This window comes from Amblyraja radiata, unplaced genomic scaffold (assembly GCF_010909765.2).
Source record: "Amblyraja radiata isolate CabotCenter1 unplaced genomic scaffold, sAmbRad1.1.pri S103, whole genome shotgun sequence".
NCBI classification, from domain to species: Eukaryota; Metazoa; Chordata; class Chondrichthyes; order Rajiformes; family Rajidae; genus Amblyraja; species Amblyraja radiata.
In genome coordinates, this window is record NW_022630094.1 from 1,735,290 (window position 1) to 1,754,881 (window position 19,592).

The window sequence follows — 19,592 nt, forward strand, 5'->3', positions numbered from 1 at the left end:
CTCCTCTACACTCCTCCCCGCCCCTCGCCGCTGCTCACCTCTCCTCTCCTCTCCTATCCTCTCTAGTGCTCCCCACTCATCTCGCCCCCACCCCTCTCAGCTCCTCTCCTCTCCTCCTTGTTGCCTCTCATCTCACACTCACCTTCCCCAACCTGTTTGTCTAGAGCCCCTTGCTCATCCAAGGTGACTGCCCCCCTGGACCCCCCAAGCTAGCTTTCTCCCAACCCCTACTTCCCAAGCAGGCTGCCTCCCAGCTCCTTACTCCCCCAAGCTGGCTGCCTCCCAGCTCCCAGCTCCTCCCTCCCCCAAGCTTATTACCTCCCCGTGCCTCACACCCCCAAGCTTAATGCCTCCAAGCCTGTCAGCTGATTGCCTCCAAGGCCCTTACTCCCCCAAGCTGGCTGCTTCCCCGCCCATTATTTCTCTAAACTGGTTGCCTCCCACCCATTCCCCAATCTGGCTGCCTCCCATCAACTGGCTGTATCTCAGCCGCTAACGGCAAAATGCTGGCTTCCCTCTAGGTGCTTACTCCGCTGAGTTGAATGCCGTCCAACCCCTGACTCCCCCAAACTGTCCTCCTCACAGCCCCTTACTCCCCTTCCCCAAGCTGGCTGCCACACAACCCCCTCCCCCAAACCATCTCCTATGACCACAATCTAGATACCTCCCAAACACTTAAGGGCCTGTCCCACGAGCATGCGACTGCATGCGGCGAGCGCGGCCAAACCGGAAGCGGGGGCCGCGCGGAGGTCGAGTGATCCCGTACGAGTTGACATGAAGTTCGAGCGAAGTCCGCGGGAAGTTCGCGCTAGACATACGGCGTCAAGACACTGCGAACGGCGTCGAGACGCTGCATACGGCCTCAATGCGGCTGCGGGCCGGCAGGTCGTTGCCGCGCGGAATTTTTGAACACGGTCAGTTTTTCGGAGCCCCGCCCGCGCGATGTCGGGACTTATAATTTTTGTCGCCAAATTATAGGAAGGATGTCAACAAAATAGAGAGAGTACAGAGGAGATTAACTAGAATGTTGCCTGGGTTTCAGCAACTAAGTTACAGAGAAAGGTTGAACAAGTTAGGTCTTTATTCTTTATTCTTTGGAGCGCAGAAGGTTAAAGGGAGACTTGATAGAGGTGTTTAAAATGATGAGAGGGATAAACAGAATTGACGTGGATACGCTTTTCCCATTGAGAGTAGGGAAGATTCAAACAAGAAGACATGATTTGAGAATTAAGGGACAGAAGTTTAGGGGTAACATGAGGGGGAACTTCTTTACTCAGAGAGTGGTAGCTGTGTGGAATGAGCTTCCAGTGGAAGTGGTGGAGGCTGGTTCGATTTTATCATTTAAAAATAAATTGGATAGGTATATGGACGGGAAAGGAATGGAGGGTTATGGTCTGAGTACAGGTAGATGGGACTAGGTGAGAATAAGTTTTCGGCACGGACTAGAAGGGCCGAGATGGCCTGTTTCCGTGCTGTAATTGTTATATGGTTATATGGGTTGCAAAAGGCTGGAGTAACTACGCGCTAGACAACATCTCTGGAGAAAAGAATTAGGTGATATTTCGGGTCGAGACCCTGATTCAAACTGAGTCGGGAGAAGGAGAAACGAGATATATAGACGGCGATATAGAACAACTGAATGAAAAATGCAAAAAAGTAACTTAGATGCATAAAATTAAAATTGGATGGGTTGGATGATCAGCCATGATCATATTGAATGCCGGTGCAGGCTCGAAGGGCCGAATAGCCTACTCCTGCACCTATGTTCTATGTTTCTATAAGGCTGCTTCTGAACCCCACATTATTCGCGCCAGTGCCCTCAATGTATTGTGAGGACCCGAGGAACAATAGACCACAGGAGACACATCGCGTTTTTTGTTCTTTATTGAGAGCTGTGTTACACTAGATCCAATCACAACACGGTCGCCGCCTGTCGGGGTATCTCCCCCATTATACACACAGCGGGAGTGGGACACGGGGAACAATGGACAAATAGACAATAGCGAATCTCTCGGCATGCAAGGCGGACAATCATCGCGCTGATCTCTGAGATTATTACATATTCGTGTTGTTGCCAGAAGCGGCAGTTGCTACAGGTTACATTGCACAAGGCGGCCGCAGACCCAGTGAGGGTCTCGCTGCGTTAAACAGGGACAGCTAATAGACAGGCGTCAGTGCGGGCAGGCTGACGCCGAGACGGTGTGGCGTAGAGGCGAGCTCAGCGAGCTGTGGCTCACGCTGCATGAATAGCTCGAGCCCTTGTTCCAGGCGGCGGCGGGGACCCGCAGGTAACTGCTCAGCCTGAACGTCTGCCCGGCGTCCGGGGACACCGCGCCTGTGGTCACCCCGTTCTCGGTCTCCACGCCGTCCACGGCCCAGCGCAAAGCCACCAGAGCCGGCTTAAAGCTGCTCACCAGGCAGCTGAGAGTGGCCGTGCCCGAGCCAGTTTCCTCCGGGGAGGGAGGGAGTAGGAGAAGCGAGGGCTTCCGAGATTCGCTACCTGTGTGGGGAAAGGAGGTATTGTTAGTTGCTGGAGACCGGCACACCCTGACCACAACGCGAAACAACAGAAATTAGCAGCGACCGTCAATGAATCAGACGTGGGCGAAATTTGGGGCGCAGGATGCGGCCAATCAGCCCATCCAGTCCAAGTCGTGTAGACTGGTCCAGATTAATCCCAGTTGCCGCCTTTCTGCCAACCTCCACTGCGCTGTCAGGGCGAGAGCTCCAGCCCCACATACTCAGTGTCACATCACCCTGACATCTATCCCCGTCCCCCCACCTGGCACCGCTCAACGGGTTGTCCTCCTGACCAGGCGGCACCATTGAGGAGTTCAACGTTTTTCAACATTTTTCAACAATTTACCAGCTCAGAAATTCGTTTGACCGTGAATTTGTGAATGTTACTTTTTTAACCGCGTCGACCCCGACCGCGAATCACCCGCTCACTCTAGTTCTTAGTTTCATAGAAACATAGAAAATAGGTGCAGGATTAGAGGCCATTCGACCCTTCGAGCCTGCACCGCCATTCAATATGATCATGGCTGATGATCCAACTCAGTATCCTTCTCTCCATACCCTCTGATCCCTTTAGCGACATGGGCCACATCTTAAATATAGCCAATGAACTATGGCCTCAACTACCTTCTGTGGCAGAGAATTCCAGAGATTCACCACTCTCTGTGTGAAACATGTTTTTCTCATCTCGGTCCTAAAATACTTCCCCTTTATCCTTAAACTGTGTGACGTCTTGTTCTGGACTTCCCCAACATCGGAAACAACCTTCCTGCATCTAGCCTGTCCAACCCCTTAAGAATTTTGTAAGTTTCTATAAGACCCCCCCTCAATCTTCTAAATTCCAGATGTCCCCATACTCTGACCCACTCTCTACACACACTACCGGCAATTTGCAGAAGGACAATTAACGTACAAAACCCGCACTTGGTTGGGATGTGGGAATGAACCATGGCACCCAGAGAAAACCCACGCGGTCACTAGCAGAACGTGCAAACCGCAAACCGCAAACCTAATGCCCGAGGTTAGGATGCCCCTGTCCCACTTAGGAAACTTGAACGGAAACCTCTGGAGACTTTGCGCCCCATCCAAGGTTCCCGTGCGGTTCCCGGCGGTTTTTTGTCAGTCTCCCTACCTGCTTCAACTACCTGCAACCTCCGGCAACCACCTGCAACCTCCGGGATCCGCACGGAAACCTTGGGTGGGGCGCAAAGTCTCCAGAGGTTTCCGTTCAGGTTTCCTAAGTGGGACAGGGGGCATATAGGTTTGCAGTTTTCACGTTCTACTAATGACCGCGTGGGTTTTGGTGCCATGGGTTTCCTCCAACATGCTAAATTATTGCGGGTGTGTAGGTTATTTGGCCCTATGTAAATCGCCGCTAGAATAAATGCACATCCTGGAGTGCACCGCGCACAAAAGGTGTTTGAAGCTGACGGATGGAACCGACGCTATGGGCAGAATGGCCTCCATGCCGAGCTGAGACAGAACGATCTCTCGCGAGACCGGCGTTCCCGGACTGGGGATGTTTCCGGTGCAGCCTATCCGTAATAGGGGGGTTGCACGTAAGGTCACTGGGTCAACAGGGCTTGACGCACGTAGCCTATTTTACTATTCTTTTACAAACCATGTTCTCGGGGTATCTAAATCTAAATTGTATTAGTTATTTAGGTTATGACATCGGATGGAAGCTGCATACCAAATCTCGTTGCGCTTATGTGCAATGACTATAAAATATATTATTATTATTATTATAAATGCACGAAGCCCAAGGATCGCCTCCGACTTCTGTTTGCTACGTCAATATGCCGCCCCAACACGATGGAACGGACCGGGTGGAGCTGTCTTGATGGAGCAGAGCGGATAAATTCAGCTCCGTGCTTTCATGTCCCCACCCCCAACGTGTTAAAAGTGATAGGACGAAGACCTGTAGAAACGTGGAACGTATTGTGTAGGTGGATTCAGAGAAAAACAAGACACCTTGATGCAAGGAACACCGAGAATAGCAGAAAGTTAACTTGAAAAGTATACTTCCGATCTGGAAGTGAGAAATTGAGCAAAGAGCGGCGAGATTGTGGATACTAGTAGGGGTGAAGGGAAGGATAGAAAGGGATGGAAAAGGGGGGAGCAGGATAAACTTGTTGGGTTTTGGAAGAGTGGGTTCAAAGATGGCAGATGGAGTTTACTGCTGATAAGTGTGAGGTGCTACATCTTGGCAGGACAAATCAAAATAGGACGTACATGGTAAATGGTAGCGAATTGAGGAATGCAGTTGTACAGAGGGATCTAGGAATAACTGCGCATAACCATATAACCATATAACAATTACAGCACGGAAACAGGCCATCTCGGCCCTACAAGTCCGTGCCGAACAACTGTTTTCCCTTAGTCCCACCTGCCTGCACTCATACCATAACCCTCCATTCCCTTCTCATCCATATGCCTATCCAATTTATTTTTAAATGATACCAACGAACCTGCCTCCACCACTTCCACTGGAAGCTCATTCCACACCGCTACCACTCTCTGAGTACAGATGTTCCCCCTCATGTTACCCCTAAACTTCTGTCCCTTAATTCTGAAGTCATGTCCTCTTGTTTGAAGCTTCCCTCAAAGGGAAAAGCTTGTCCACATCAACTTTGTCTATCCCACTCATCATGTTAAAGACCTCTATCAAGTCCCCCCTTAACCTTCTGCACTCCATAGAATAAAGACCTAACTTATTCAACCTTTCTCTGTAACTTAGTTGTTGAAACCCAGGCAACATTAAAGTAAATCTCCTCTGTACTCTCTCTATTTCGTTGACATCCTTCCTATAATTGGGCGACCAAAATTGTACACCATACTCCTGATTTGGTCTCACCAATGCCTTGTACAATTTTAACATTACATCCCAGCTTCTATACTCAATGCTCTGATTTATAAAGGCGAGCATACCAAAAGCTTTCTTTCCCACCCTATCTATATGAGATTCCACCTTCAAGGAACTATGCACGGTTATTCCCAGATCCCTCTGTTCAACTGTATTCTTCAATTCCCTACCATTTACCATGTACGTCCTATTTTGATTTGTCCTGCCAAGGTGTAGCACCTCACATTTATCAGCATTAAACTCCATCTGCCATCTTTCAGCCCATTCTTCCAAATGGCCTAAATCACTCTGTAGACTTTGGAAATCCTCTTCATTATCCACAACACCCCCCCATTATCCACAACACCCCCTTCATTATCCACAACAAAGTTCCCTGAAGGTGGAATCTCATGTAGATAGGATGGTAAAGAAAGCTTTTGGTGTGCTGGCCTTTATAAATCAGAGCATTGAGTTATAGAAGTTGGGATGTAATGTTAAAATTGTACAAGGCATTGGTGAGGCCAATTCTGGAGTATGGTGTATAATTTTGGTCGCCAAATTATAGGAAGGATGTCAACAAAATAGAGAGAGTACAGAGGAGATTAACTAGAATGTTGCCTGGGTTTCAGCAACTAAGTTACAGAGAAAGGTTGAACAAGTTAGGTCTGTATTCTTTGGAGCGCAGAAGGTTAAGGGGGGACTTGATAGATGTGTTTAAAATGATGAGAGGGATAAACAGAATTGACGTGTATAAGCTTTTCCCATTGAGAGTAGGGAAGATTCAAACAAGAAGACATGATTTGAGAATTAAGGGACAGAAGTTTAGGGGTAACATGAGAGGGAACTTCTTTACTCAGAGAGTGGTAGCTGTGTGGAATGAGCTTCCAGTGGAAGTGGTGGAGGCAGGTTCGATTTTATCATTTAAAAATAAATTGGATAGGTATATGGACGGGAAAGGAATGGAGGGTTATGGTCTGAGTACAGGTAGATGGGACTAGGTGAGAATAAGTTTTCGGCACGGACTAGAAGGGCCGAGATGGCCTGTTTCCGTGCTGTAATTGTTATATGGTTATATGGGTTGCAAAAGGCTGGAGTAACTACGCGCTAGACAACATCTCTGGAGAAAAGAATTAGGTGACATTTCGGGTCGAGACCCTGATTCAAACTGAGTCGGGAGAAGGAGAAACGAGATATATAGACGGCGATATAGAACAACTGAATGAAAAATGCAAAAAAGTAACTTAGAGGCATAAAAGTAAAATTGGATGAGTTGGATGATCAGCCATGATCATATTGAATGCCGGTGCAGGCTCGAAGGGCCGAATAGCCTACTCCTGCACCTATGTTCTATGTTTCTATAAGGCTGCTTCTGAACCCCACATTATTCGCGCCAGTGCCCTCAATGTATTGTGAGGACCCGAGGAACAATAGACCACAGGAGACACATCGCGTTTTTTGTTCTTTATTGAGAGCTGTGTTACACTAGATCCAATCACAACACGGTCGCCGTCTGTAGGGGCATCTACCCCCATTATACACACAGCGGGAGTGGGACACGGGGAACAAGGGACAAATAGACAATAGCGAATCTCTCGGCATGCAAGGCGGACAATCATCGCGCTGATCTCTGAGATTATTACATATTCGTGTTGTTGCCAGAAGCGGCAGTTGCTACAGGTTACATCGCACAAGGCGGCCGCAGACCCAGTGAGGGTCTCCCTGCGTTAAACAGGGACAGCTAATAGACAGGCGTCAGTGCGGGCAGGCTGACGCCGAGACGGTGTGGCGTAGAGGCGAGCTCAGCGAGCTGTGGCTCACGCTGCATGAATAGCTCGAGCCCTTGTTCCAGGCGGCGGCGGGGACCCGTAGGTAACTGCTCAGCCTGAACGTCTGCCCGGCGTCCGGGGACACGGCGCCTGTGGTCACCCCGTTCTCGGTCTCCACGCCGCCCACGGCCCAGCGCAAAGCCACCAGGCCCGGCTTAAAGCTGCTCACCAGGCAGCTAAGAGTGGCCGTGCCCGAGCCAGTTTCCTCCGGGGAGGGAGGGAGTAGGAGAAGCGAGGGCTTCCGAGACTCGCTACCTGTGTGGGGAAAGGAGGTATTGTTAGTTGCTGGAGACCGGCACACTCTGAACACAACGCGAAACAACAGAAATTAGCAGCGACCGTCCACGAATCAGACGTGGGTGAAATTTGGGGCGCAGGGTGCGGCCAATCAGCCCATCCAGTCCAAGTCGTGTAGACTGGTCCAGATTAATCCCAGTTGCCGCCTTTCTGCCAACCTCCACTGCGCTGTCAGGGCGAGAGCTCCAGCCCCACATACTCAGTGTCACATCACCCTGACATCTGTCCCCGTCCCCCCACCTGGCACCGCTCAACGGGTTGTCCTCCTGACCAGGCGGCACCATTGAGGAGTTCAACATTTTTCAACATTTTTCAACAATTTTCCAGCTCAGAAATTCGTTTGACCGTCAATTTGTGAATGTTACTTTTTTAACCGCGTCGACCCCGACCGCGAATCACCCGCTCACTCTAGTTCTTAGTTTCATAGAAACATAGAAAATAGGTGCAGGATTAGAGGCCATTCGACCCTTCGAGCCTGCACCGCCATTCAATATGATCATGGCTGATCATCCAACTCAGTATCCTTCTCTCCATACCCTCTGATCCCTTTAGCGACATGGGCCACATCTTAAATATAGCCAATGAACTGTGGCCTCAACTACCTTCTGTGGCAGAGAATTCCAGAGATTCACCACTCTCTGTGTGAAACATGTTTTTCTCATCTCGGTCCTAAAATACTTCCCCTTTATCCTTAAACTGTGTGACGTCTTGTTCTGGACTTCCCCAACATCGGAAACAACCTTCCTGCATCTAGCCTGTCCAACCCCTTAAGAATTTTGTAAGTTTCTATAAGATCCCCCCTCAATCTTCTAAATTCCAGATGTCCCCACACTCTGACCCACTCTCTACACATACTACCGGCAATTTGCAGAAGGACAATTAACGTACAAAGCCCGCACTTGGTTGGGATGTGGGAGTGAACCATGGCACCCAGAGAAAACCCACGCGGTCACTAGCAGAACGTGCAAACCGCAAACCGCAAACCTAATGCCCGAGGTTAGGATGCCCCTGTCCCACTTAGGAAACTTGAACGGAAACCTCTGGAGACTTTGTGCCCCATCCAAGGTTCCCGTGCGGTTCCCGGAGGTTTTTGTCAGTCTCCCTACCTGCTTCCACTACCTGCAACCTCCGGCAACCACCTGCAACCTCCGGGATCCGCACGGAAACCTTGGGTGTGGCGCAAAGTCTCCAGAGGTTTCCGTTCAGGTTTCCTAAGTGGGACAAGGGGCATATAGGTTTGCGGTTTTCACGTTCTACTAATGACCGCGTGGGTTTTGGTGCCATGGGTTTCCTCCAACATGCTAAATTATTGCGGGTGTGTAGGTTATTTGGCCCTATGTAAATCGCCGCTAGAATAAATGCACACCCTGGAGTGCACCGCGCACAAAAGGTGCTTGAAGCTGACGGATGGAACCGACGCTATGGGCAGAATGGCCTCCGTGCCGAGCTGAGACAGAACGATCTCTCGCGAGACCGGCGTTCCCGGACTGGGGATGTTTCCGGTGCAGCCTATCCGTAATAGGGGGGTTGCACGTAAGGTCACTGGGTCACAGGGCTTGACGCACGGAGCCTATTTTACTGTTCTTTTACAAACCATGTTCTCGGGGTATCTAAATCTAAATTGTATTAGTTATTTATGTTATGACATCGGATGGAAGCTGCATACCAAATCTCGTTGCGCTTATGTGCAATGACTATAAAATATATTATTATTATTATAAATGCACGAAGCCCAAGGATCGCCTCCGACTTCTGTTTGCAACGTCAATATGCCGCCCCCAACACGATGGAACGGACCGGGTGGAGCTGTCTTGATGGAGCAGAGCGGATAAGTTCAGCTCCGTTCTTTCATGTCACCACCCCCAACGTGTTAAAAGTGATAGGACGAAGACCTGTTGAAATGTGGAACGTATTGTGTAGGTGGATTCAGATAAAAACAAGACATCTTGATGCAAGGAACACCGAGAATAGCAGAATGTTGACTTGAAAAGTATACTTCCGATCTGGAAGTGAGAAATTGAGCAAAGAGCGGCGAGTTTGTGGATACTAGTAGGGGTGAGGGGAAGGATAGAAAGGGATGGAAAAGGGGGGAGCAGGATAAACTTGTTGGGTTTTGGAAGAGTGGGTTCAAAGATGGCAGATGGAGTTTAATGCTGATAAGTGTGAGGTGCTACATCTTGGCAGGACAAATCAAAATAGGACGTACATGGTAAATGGTAGCGAATTGAGGAATGCTGTTGTACAGAGGGATCTAGGAATAACTGCGCATAGCCATATAACCATATAACCATATAGCAATTACAGCACGGAAACAGGCCATCTCGGCCCTACAAGTCCGTGCCGAACAAATTTTTTCCCGTAGTCCCACCTGCCTGCACTCATACCATAACCCTCCATTCCCTTCTCATCCATATGCCTATCTAATTTATTTTTAAATGATACCAACGAACCTGCCTCCACCACTTCCACTGGCAGCTCATTCCACACCGCTACCACTCTCTGAGTAAAGAAGTTCCCCCTCATGTTACCCCTAAATTCTGTCCCTTAATTCTGAAGTCATGTCCTCTTGATTGAATCTTCCCTATTCTCAAAGGGAAAAGCTTGTCCACATCAACTCTGTCTCTCCCACTCATCATGTTAAAGACCTCTATCAAGTCCCCCCTTAACCTTCTGCGCTACATAGAATAAAGACCTAACTTATTCAACCTTTCTCTGTAACTTAGTTGTTGAAACCCAGGCAACATTCTAGTAAATCTCCTCTGTACTCTCTCTATTTCGTTGACATCCTTACTATAATTGGGCGACCAAAATTGTACACCATACTCCTGATTTGGTCTCACCAATGCCTTGTACAATTTTAACATTACATCCCAGCTTCTATACTCAATGCTCTGATTGATAAAGGCCAGCATACCAAAAGCTTTCTTTACCACCCTATCTATATGAGATCCCACCTTCAAGGAACTATGCACGGTTATTCCCAGATCCCTCTGTTCAACTGTATTCTTCAATTCCCTACCATTTACCATGTACGTCCTATTTTGATTTGTCCTGCCAAGGTGTAGCACCTCACATTTATTAGCATTAAACTCCATCTGCCATCTTTCAGCCCATTCTTCCAAATGGCCTAAATCACTCTGTAGACTTTGGAAATCCTCTTCATTATCCACAACACCCCCCATTATCCACAACACCCCCTTCATTATCCACAACACAGTTCCCTGAAGGTGGAATCTCATGTAGATAGGGTGGTAAAGAAAGCTTTTGGTGTGCTGGCCTTTATAAATCAGAGCATTGAGTATAGAAGTTGGGATGTAATGTTAAAATTGTACAAGTCTTTGGTGAGGCCAATTCTGGAGTATGGTGTATAATTTTGGTCGCCTAATTATAGGAAGGATGTCAACAAAATAGAGAGAGTACAGAGGAGATTAACTAGAATGTTGCCTGGGTTTCAGCAACTAGGTTACAGGGAAAGGTTGAACAAGTTAGGTCTTTATTCTTTGGAGCGCAGAAGGTAAAGGGGGGGCTTGATAGAGGTGTTTAAAATGATGAGAGGGATAAACAGAATTGACGTGTATAAGCGTTTCCCATTGAGAGTAGGGAAGATTCAAACAAGAAGACATGATTTGAGAATTAAGGGACAGAAGTTTAGGGGTAACATGAGAGGGAACTTCTTTACTCAGAGAGTGGTAGCTGTGTGGAATGAGCTTCCAGTGGAAGTGGTGGAGGCAGGTTCGATTTTATCATTTAAAAATAAATTGGATAGGTATATGGACGGGAAAGGAATGGAGGGTTATGGTCTGAGTACAGGTAGATGGGACTAGGTGAGAATAAGTTTTCGGCACGGACTAGAAGGGCCGAGATGGCCTGTTTCCGTGCTGTAATTGTTATATGGGTTGCAAAAGGCTGGAGTAACTACGCGCTAGACAACATCTCTGGAGAAAAGAATTAGGTGACATTTCGGATCGAGTCCCTGATTCAAACTGAGTCGAGAGAAGGAGAAACGAGATATATAGACGGCGATATAGAACCAATGAATGAAAAATGCAAAAAAGTAACATAGGTGCTTAAAAGTAAAATTGGATGAGTTGGATGATCAGCCATGATCATATTGAATGCCGGTGCAGGCTCGAAGGGCCGAATAGCCTACTCCTGCACATATTTTCTATGTTTCTACAAGGCTGCTTCTGAACCCCACATTATTCGCGCCAGTGCCCTCAATGTATTGTGAGGATCCGAGGAACAACAGACCACAGGAGACACATCGCGTTTTTTGTTCTTTATTGAGAGCTGTGTTACACTAGATCCAATCACAACACGGTCGCCGTCTGTAGGGGCATCTACCCCCATTATACACACAGCGGGAGTGGGACACGCGGAACAAGGGACAAATAGACAATAGCGAATCTCTCGGCGAGCAAGGCGGACAATCATCGCGCTGATCTCTGAGATTATTACATATTCGTGTTGTTTCCAGAAGCGGCAGTTGCTACAGGTTACATTGCACAAGGCGGCCGCAGACCCAGTGAGGGTCTCGCTGCGTTAAACAGGGACAGCTAATAGACAGGCGTCAGTGCGGGCAGGCTGACGCCGAGACGGTGTGGCGTAGAGGCGAGCTCAGCGAGCTGTGGCTCACGCTGCATGAATAGCTGGAACCCTTGTTCCAGGTGGCGGCGGGGACCCGCAGGTAACTGCTCAGCCTGAACGTCTGCCCGGCGTCCGGGGACACCGCGCCTGTGGTCACCCCGTTATCGGTCTCCACGCCGTCCACGGCCCAGCGCAAAGCCACCAGAGCCGGCTTAAAGCTGCTCACCAGGCAGCTGAGAGTGGCCGTGCCCGAGCCAGTTTCCTCCGGGGAGGGAGGGAGTAGGAGAAGCGAGGGCTTCCGAGACTCGCTACCTGTGTGGGGAAAGGAGGTATTGTTAGTTGCTGGAGACCGGCACACCCTGACCACAACGCGAAACAACAGAAATTAGCAGCGACCGTCAATGAATCAGACGTGGGCGAAATTTGGGGCGCAGGATGCGGCCAATCAGCCCATCCAGTCCAAGTCGTGTAGACTGGTCCAGATTAATCCCAGTTGCCGCCTTTCTGCCAACCTCCACTGCGCTGTCAGGGCGAGAGCTCCAGCCCCACATACTCAGTGTCACATCACCCTGACATCTGGCCCCGTCCCCCCACCTGGCACCGCTCAACGGGTTGTCCTCCTGACCAGGCGGCACCATTGAGGAGTTCAACATTTTTCAACATTTTTCAACAATTTTCCAGCTCAGAAATTCGTTTGACCGTGAATTTGTGAATGTTACTTTTTTAACCGCGTCGACCCCGACCGCGAATCACCCGCTCACTCTAGTTCTTAGTTTCATAGAAACATAGAAAATAGGTGCAGGATTAGAGGCCATTCGACCCTTCGAGCCTGCACCGCCATTCAATATGATCATGGCTGATGATCCAACTCAGTATCCTTCTCTCCATACCCTCTGATCCCTTTAGCGACATGGGCCACATCTTAAATATAGCCAATGAACTGTGGCCTCAACTACCTTCTGTGGCAGAGAATTCCAGAGATTCACCACTCTCTGTGTGAAACATGTTTTTCTCATCTCGGTCCTAAAATACTTCCCCTTTATCATTAAACTGTGTGACGTCTTGTTCTGGACTTCCCCAACATCGGAAACAACCTTCCTGCATCTAGCCTGTCCAACCCCTTAAGAATTTTGTAAGTTTCTATAAGACCCCCCCTCAATCTTCTAAATTCCAGATGTCCCCATACTCTGACCCACTCTCTACACACACTACCGGCAATTTGCAGAAGGACAATTAACGTACAAAACCCGCACTTGGTTGGGATGTGGGAATGAACCATGGCACCCAGAGAAAACCCACGCGGTCACTAGCAGAACGTGCAAACCGCAAACCGCAAACCTAATGCCCGAGGTTAGGATGCCCCTGTCCCACTTAGGAAACTTGAACGGAAACCTCTGGAGACTTTGCGCCCCATCCAAGGTTCCCGTGCGGTTCCCGGAGGTTTTTGTCAGTACCCTACCTGCTTCCACTACCTGCAACCTCCGGCAACCACCTGCAACCTCCGGGATCCGCACGGAAACCTTGGGTGGGGCGCAAAGTCTCCAGAGGTTTCCGTTCAGGTTTCCTAAGTGGGACAGGGGGCATATAGGTTTGCGGTTTTCAAGTTCTACTAATGACCACGTGGGTTTTGGTGCCATGGGTTTCCTCCAACATGCTAAATTATTGCGGGTGTGTAGGTTATTTGGCCCTATGTAAATCGCCGCTAGAATAAATGCACATCCTGCTAGTGCACGGCGCACAAAAGGTGCTTGAAGCTGACGGATGGAACCGACGCTATGGGCAGAATGGCCTCCGCGCCGAGCTGAGACAGAACGATTTCTCGCGAGACCGACGTTCCCGGACTGGGGATGTTTCCGGTGCAGCCTATCCGTAATAGGGGGGTTGCACGTAAGGTCACTGGGTCACAGGGCTTGACGCACGGAGCCGCTCAATCCATCTGGAGGACATCCGTAACTTCCGGTATATGTTATTAGTGCAAGAAACGCCTACTTTCCTATCTCTTAAAAACCGCCAAAATGTTGATTTGTTGCGCTGTAAAAAATTGTGGAAGTCGGGGTAAGTGTGAGAGACATGTACCCAACTTCAGAATTCCAAAAGTGAAGCGAAATGAAGGTAAAGAGAAGCAAGCTGAAGGGACAACAGCAGCTAAAGTGCTTGGTAAACATTGGCCGTGCAGATATCGGAATTGAAAATATTGGGAATTATCGCGTTTGCTCACTGCATTTCATCAACAGTAAGGCATTATTTTTGTTTTTTCTTGATTCCTTTGGTATCTAATAAGTCTCAGAAGTGTTAAATCTGGCTGTAAATTTTGCTTCAGAGGCGTTTTCATTTTGTATGTAAAAACCCACTTGAGAACCATGGGCGATTTAAAAATTTTACAGCCAGATTTATCACTTCTGCAACTTTTAGATGCCAAATGAATCAAGAAAAAACACAAATAATGCCTTACTGTTGATGAAATGCAGTGAGCAAACGGCCAATGTTCGCCAAGCACTCTGGCTGTTGTTGTCCCTTCAGCCCTCGCTTCTATCTACCGTCATTTCACCTCACGTTTGGAATTCTGAAGTAGGCTAAATGTCTCTCACGCTTATCCCGATTTCCATAATTATTTACAGCGCAAAAATTGACAATTTCGGCGGGTTTTAACGGGCCCGCTACGCTGGAAACACTGGTGAGTGCCTACCTGCAGTTCATCGCGTGTACTCTAGTTGGTCATGGGCCGTGACCCGACTGCCGTGAAACCTCCCTATTGAAATTGATGGAAACTGAACGAGGGACACTTACTCTTTATATCCAGGATTGTCCCACCGCCGAAGTAATAAACCTCATCTGTTTCCCTCACGGCGCAGTAATAGACTGCGGCGTCTCTGGGCTCCAGCCTGTCGATGGTCAGGATATAACTGTTGGTGGAGGTGTCTCTGGACGGCACGAATCGGTCAGCGACACCGGTCCCTCTGTTAATGCTACCACTAGCCCAATGTACTAGCACGAACTCCGGTCTGTCCGCGGGCCGCTGTCGGTACCACTGCCCGCCGTAACTTGCAACGTCTAAGTTCTGCACCCCACACTCTAAGCGGGCGGTCTGCCCCGCGGAGCCAGGGCCGGACGTTGGACTCTGGAGCAGGAGTGGAACCGCCAAGAGACCTTCAACAAAACACAATGGGACAACAGGGTGATTTGGAGCCAACGGGAGGCCCAACAATACACTGGTGACGGTGGAGATGTTAACAAACGGCGCTGCGGATAATCAGTCCGTGAAAACCAACCGGAGCCTCACCTGGTGGTAGCAGAAGCAGAGACAAAATGAGGTGCAGCGCTCGGGACATTTCTCCGGGTCAGCGGGCGCCCAAACTTCTAATGAAACCACGCGCTGTTCTGCAAACTCCGACAGCCACACCGGTTGAAGTGTGTGCAAACAGGAGCCCCCGGGTGCCTTTTTAACCGGGATGTCATGAGGAGGAGGGGTCAGGAAACCGATGTGGGCGGAGACTGACTTCCCGCAATCTGCTGACGGCAAACTATATGTCGTTACATTCTTCACCTCTGACTTCAAAATGTTTCATCTTTGGTTGAACAGAGAACATAGCAAATAAGATAGTATGCTGAAGAAGATGCGAAGACCAACACTTATATGCCTGTATATGTCATACCCTTGAATTCCCTGCATACCCTTGAATTCCCTGCACAAACAGTTTTGGTCTCCACATCTGAGGAAAGACATTCTTGCCATAGAGGGAGTACAGGGAAGGTTCACCAGGCTGATTCCTGGGATGGCAGGACTTTCATATGAAGAAAGACTGGATAGACTCGGCTTGTACTCGCTAGAATTTAGAAGATTGATGGGGGATCTTATAGAAACTGACAAAATTCTTAAGGGTTTCGGCCCGAAACGTTACCTATTTCCTTCGCTCCATAGATGCTGCTGCACCCGCTGAGTTTCTCCAGCATTTTTGTGTACCTTCGATTTTCCAGCATCTGCAGTTCCTTCTTGAACAAAATTCTCAAGGGGTTGGACAGGCTAGATGCAGGAAGATTGTTCCCGATGTTGGGGAAGTCCAGAACAAGGGGTCACACAGTTTAAGGGTAAAGGGGGAAATCTTTTTGGACCGAGATGAGGAAAACATTTTTCACACAGAGAGTGGTGAATCTGTGGAATTATCTGCCACAGAAGGTAGTTGAGGCCAGTTCATTGGCTATATTTAAGAGGGAGTTAGATGTGGCCCTTGTGGCTAAAGGGATCAGGGGGTATGGATAGAAGGCAGGTACAGGATACTGAGTTGGATGATCAGCCATGATCATATTGAATGGCGGTGCATGCTCGAAGGGCTGAATGGCCTCTACTCCTGCACCTATACTCTATGTTTCTATGTTTCTATGTCCCTAACCAAAAGTCTGAAATTCCAGACCGGTCAACGAGATCAAAGCTGTTCCACGTCGTGTTGAGCTGCCCCGCACAAACTCTCTTTGATCTCCCCGGAACCGCAGTAACGGTTCAGACCCAAGATGGGGAAACGCCTGCGGTGAACATGCCGCGTCTGCGCTTTGCCTATCAAAGTTTAATATGAAGCTGATCCCTAAAACATCTAACATCCAATTGACTGATGATCATTTTCCGCCAGAGCAGCCAGAACGCGAGCCTGGAGAATCTCGATTCGCCTCAGTGTTTAAGAAGGAACTGCAAATGGTGGAAAATCGAAGTGCTGGAGAAACTCAACGGGTGCAGCAGCATCTATGGCGCGAAGGAAATAGGCAATGTTCAGACTGAAGAGTGGTGAATCTCTGGAATTCTCTGGAAGTCCAGAACAAGGTGTCACAGTTTAAAGATAAAGGGGAAATCTTTCAGGACTGAGATGAGAAAAACATTTTTTACACAGAGAGTGGTGAATCTGTGGAATTCGCTGCCACAGAAGGTAGTTGAGGCCACAGTTCATTGGCTATATTTAAGAGGGAGTTAGATATGGCCCTTGTGGCTAAAGGGATCAGGGGATATGGAGAGAAGGCAGGTACAGGATACTGAGTTGGATGATCAGCCATGATCATATTGAATGGCGGTGCAGGCTCGAAGGGCCGAATGGCCTACTTCTGCACCTATTTTCTATGTTTCTATGTTTCTATGAAGAAGGGTTTCGTCCCGAAACGTTGCCTATTTCCTTCGCTCCATAGATGCTGCTGCACCCGCTGAGTTTCTCCAGCACTTTTGTCTACCCTCGAATTCGCCTCAAACAAGCTGTGCATTAATTAAGATTGATAGAAAATGGAACATACGGTACACGAACAGGCCTTTCGGCCCGCAATGTCGGTGCCCAACATGTTGCCAAGTCAATATCTCCTCTGCATGCACATAATCTATATCCCTCTTTTCCTCAGATGTCTATGTGTCAACGCAAACGTCTTTTAAACGCCACTGTGGTGTCTGCCTCACACACCGCCCCCGGCAGCGTGTTCCAGGCATCCGCCAACCTCTATGTAAAAAGCCGTGCCCCAAGCACTTGATTGAAACTTTCTCCTCACCTTAAAAACTATGCCCTCTGGTATTTGATTTTCCGAATTGGCATGAAGGTTCTGACTGTTTTGTCAAAAATGATTTGTCTGAAGAAGGGTCTCGACCCGAGACATCACTGATTGTACAGGGCTCTGGTGAGACCACATCTGGAGTATTGTGTACAGCTTTGGTCTCCTAATTTGAGGAAAGACATCCTTGTGATTGAGGCAGTGCAGCGTAGGTTCACGAGATTGATCCCTGGGATGGCGGGACTGTCATATGAGGAGAGGTTTAAAAGACTAGGCTTGTATTGACTGGAGTTTAGAAGGATGTTATAGAAACATATAAAATTATAAAAGGACTGGACAAGCTAGAAGCATGAAAAATGTTCCCAATGTTGGGCGAGTCCAGAACCAGGGGCCACGGTCGTTGAATAAAGGGGAGGTCATTTTTCACACAGAGAGTGGTGAATCTCTGGAACTCTCTGCCACAGCAGGTAGTTGAGGCCAGTTCATTGGCTATATTTAAGAGGGAGTTAGATGTGGCCCTTGGGGCTAAAGTGATCAGGGGGTATGGAGAGAAGGCAGGTACAGGATACTGAGTTGGATGATCAGCCATGATCATATTGAATAGCGGTGCAGGCTCGAAGGGCCGAATGGCCTACTCCTGCACCTATTTTCTATGTTCCTATGTTAAGACTGAGGTGAGGAAACACTTTTTCACCCAGAGAGTTGTGAATTTATGGAATTCCCTGCCTCAGAGGGCAGTGGGCCAAGTCACTGGATGGATTTAAGAGAGATTTAGATAGAGCTCTAGGGGCTAGTGGAGTCAAGGGATATGGGGAGAAGGCAGGCACGGGTTATTGATAGTGGACGATCAGCCATGATCACAATGACTGGCGGTGCTGGCTCGAAGGGCCGAATGGCCTTCTCATGCACCTATTTTCTATGTTTCTATCTATGTTTCTATGTATTCCTTTTCGCCTGAGATGGTGTCTTACCCGAGGAGTTACTCCAGCTTTTTACGTCCATCTTCACATAGTTGTTGAAATATATCTTGAAAGTAATAAGTGCATCCGTTTCTTGCATGAAAATGGAGTGTGGAGCAGGATATGTGAACACCCAGGCCAAACTGGTCGGAAGCAAACAACGTTCGCAGTTCATGTGTTAGAAGGTTGAGGGGGCATCTCATTGAAACATATAAGATTGTTAAGGGTTTGGACACGCTAGAGGCAGGAAACATGTTCCCGATGTTGGGGGAGTCCAGAACCAGGGGCCACAGTTTAAGAATAAGGGGTCGGCCATTTAGAACAGAGACGAGGAAACACTTTTTCTCACCGAGAGTTGTGAGTCTGTGGAATTCTCTGCCTCAGGTGGCGACAGGTTCTCTGGATGCTTTCAAGAGAGAGCTAGATAGGGCTCTTAAAAATAGCGCAGTCAGGGGATACGGGGAGAAGTCAGGAACGGGGTACTGATTGGGGGATGATCAGCCATGATCACATTGGGAACATGTTTCCTGCCCCTCTTATGTCCAAGCCCTGAACAATCTTATATGTTTCAATGAGATACCCTCTCATCCTTCTAAACTCGAAAGAGTCTTGCTTCCAGTCTCTTGCTTCCGTGAGTTTACCTCTCATTCACTGGAGACTATCGGTCCAGATTGCTTGATATCCCCATGTTACACACCCATGCCCGCGAATTAAGGATATTAGCCGCGTTCGCATTCCCTCCATCTCACGCATGTCCTTCCAGAGAAAGATAGGTCAGGACAGGAGCCATGCACGATATTCCAATTGCGTTCCCACCAGTATCCTGTATAAATGTAGCAAACCATGTGTACTCGTTGCTCGAATGGCCTTGTTGTTGAAACTGGTTAACCCCCTGTAATCTGTATGTAAGATAAAGCGACGTTTAACCAACACATTTCAAAGTCTCACCTTAAAATGTGCTCTGATTTGATATATTTTATTCTGGGCGATATAGCATCATTTTATTCCACCTGACCTCTCCTTCCCTTGTTTGTTCAAACTATTACT

The 19,592-nt window shown here is 48.5% G+C and overlaps 1 protein-coding gene across 1 annotated transcript; it reads right to left on the reverse strand.

Annotated features, from left to right (window-relative positions):
• Positions 1-6,811: 6,811 nt before the first annotated feature.
• Positions 6,812-15,488, reverse strand: LOC116969083 (immunoglobulin lambda-1 light chain-like). Its single transcript, XM_033016032.1, has 3 exons — positions 15,353-15,488; positions 14,860-15,219; positions 6,812-7,443 (listed from the first exon to the last, which is right to left on the reverse strand). The coding sequence occupies exons 1-3, from the start codon at positions 15,399-15,401 to the stop codon at positions 7,115-7,117; spliced, it is 738 nt and encodes a 245-aa protein (XP_032871923.1). The 5' UTR covers positions 15,402-15,488; the 3' UTR covers positions 6,812-7,114.
• Between the last annotated feature and the right edge of the window lie 4,104 nt (positions 15,489-19,592).